At 32.6% G+C, this 2,500-nt stretch overlaps 1 protein-coding gene across 1 annotated transcript in view; it reads left to right on the top strand.

Annotated features, from left to right (window-relative positions):
- The window catches only part of LOC144967130 (uncharacterized), a 78,617-nt gene that overhangs the window by 54,004 nt on the left and 22,113 nt on the right, over positions 1–2,500 (top strand). Inside the window, exon 22 of the mRNA XM_078903980.1 lies at positions 1,245–1,345. Coding sequence (XP_078760106.1) covers positions 1,245–1,345 — 101 coding nt within the window. The remainder of the gene's footprint in view (positions 1–1,244; positions 1,346–2,500) is intronic.

Here is a 2,500-nt window from a genome sequence, read left to right as displayed (position 1 = left end):
TATTATTGCGGGATCAAAGTACACATATTAGCAGGCCTGATAACCGAACTCAATAACAGGTTTGCTTTAACAGTGTCGTAATGGGTGAATATTTTGTGTTGGTTTTAGAATATTTTTGTTACAACAATAAACCCAGAACAATGTGGGTCGTCAGACTTGCAAATAAGATCACGTAGGTCGGAATGAATCAGGCATCAAAGAGTAATTCTAAAATTATAAGGGTAAGAAAATTTTAAAAAATTAGATATGTGGCTAATTAACTCCCTCCCTCCTTACCGGGAATTTCCAGAGTTTTCCCCGCAGCACCAGGTCAACCCAACACAAAAATAGATTTTTTTCTTACTCAAACAGAAAAGCAACAATATTCTATACATAAAATTGTTCAGCAAAATGAGCTCTACAACACAGTGTCAAGTTTTTATAGCTGCAACAAAAACTGGTTTTTTTTTAATTTTGTGTTATAAAGAAGAAGCTAGAATGAGAAAATTGTTGATTTCATCTTAAAGAATGTGACGATTTCCCTGTGGTTGGTATGGAGAGGGTTAATTTACCTCAATAAATTGATTTTATTTTAGAATTAAACATCAGCACCTTGATAACTCCATCACGAATTGTACCTATTTTCAGGTCAGATAACCCAAATTTGTTTTGGGCTCATTATTGTAATGGAAAAATACACTCGAACCAACACAAAATATTCTCCACTCAAACAATGTTAAAACAAGCTCATAATTATTTAGCCCGGTTATCAGACATGCAAATATGATCACAGTTATCCCGACATAAAACCGTGTTTGGCCGAGTGGTTCAGGCATTGCACTCTGACCCGGAAGGACCCGGGTTCGAGTCCCACTTCAGGCACTTTCGTTTTTTTTCATTGAGCAAGATTATTAACCCCCAATTTGCTCACTTGGACAACATGGGTGATTCCTGTTGACATCAGACATCTTGTTTGATGAATTATCTATATTCCTTCGTGGAATGCCTAGGCGACGATATCTTATGATGTCGTGGCATATAAGGCATAATTTTATATATATATATATATATATATATATATATATATATATATATATATACATATATATATATAATATATATACATATATAAATATATATATATATTTATGTATATATATAATATATATATATATATATATATATATATATATATATATATATGCACCCATAAGCTTGTCAAGTTTATGTATGCATAATATTCTTCCTATTTCTTTTTCTCATAGGATAAGCACCACGATATTCTGAGCAGTGTGACGTATGTGGGATGTGGTATTTCCATCATCTGCCTGATTATCACCCTAGTCATGCATGCCGTCACCTGGAAGTATGTTTGTTTTTGTTTTTTGTTTTTTTGTATTTGTAGCAAATACCATATATCTTCTCAAAACGGTATTTTCTGTCCAAAAATTATATTTAAAGTTCAGAGAAAAAATTGAAATTTTCAGTCAATAGAGAGAGATATAGCAGATCATATGTATCACGCAATTATCTACCTCAATAGCTTTCTCATTAAACGTAAAAAATGTGACCCATCGTCTCAAAACGGTATTATGTCGGAACGAACCAGATGCTTAAAATCTAAATTTAATGTGAAACTGGTCAAAAATTTAAATTGTTGGCATTATCATCCTAAAATATGGTATCATTCACCTCAATAAAACAACAAACTCAACACAAGTCTGATATTTCTGGCTATAAATTCAATTTTCAACATATTAACCAACCCGACTTAATACCGTTTTGAGGCGAAGGGTCACATATGAGGTCTGAAAAGATGTGCATGCCGTCACTTGGAAGTATGTTTGTTTTGTTTTTTATTTGAATTTGTAGTAAATACCACCAATCGTCTCAAAACGGTATTTTCTGTGGACGCATCGAGTTCCAAAAATTATATTTAAAGTCAACATGGTCAGAAAAAAAATTGAAATTTTCAGTCAATAGAGAGAGATATAGCAGATCATATGTATCACGCAATTATCTACCTCAATAGCTTTCTCATTAAACGTAAAAAATGTGACCCATCGTCTCAAAACGGTATTATGTCGGAACGAACCAGATGCTTAAAATCTAAATTTAATGTGAATCTGGTCAAAAATATAAATTGTTGGCATTATCATCCTAAAATATGGTATCCATTCTCCTCAATAAAACATACAAACTCAACACAAGTCTGATATTTCTGGCTATAAATTCAATTTTCAACATATTAACCAACCCGACTTAATACCGTTTTGAGGCGAAGGGTCACATATGAGGTCTGAAAAGATGTGCATGCCGTCACTTGGAAGTATGTTTGTTTTGTTTTTTATTTGAATTTGTAGTAAATACCACCAATCGTCTCAAAACGGTATTTTCTGTGGACGCATCGAGTTCCAAAAATTATATTTAAAGTCAACATGGTCAGAAAAAAAATTGAAATTTTCAGTCAATAGAGAGAGATATAGCAGATCATATGTATCACGCAATTATCTATCTCACT

Source organism: Berghia stephanieae, chromosome 3, assembly GCF_034508935.2.
Source record: "Berghia stephanieae isolate SIO BIC M18660-M18661 chromosome 3, UCSD_Bste_1.3, whole genome shotgun sequence".
NCBI classification, from domain to species: domain Eukaryota; kingdom Metazoa; phylum Mollusca; class Gastropoda; order Nudibranchia; family Aeolidiidae; genus Berghia; species Berghia stephanieae.
This window is presented reverse-complemented; position numbering and strand designations above follow the sequence as displayed.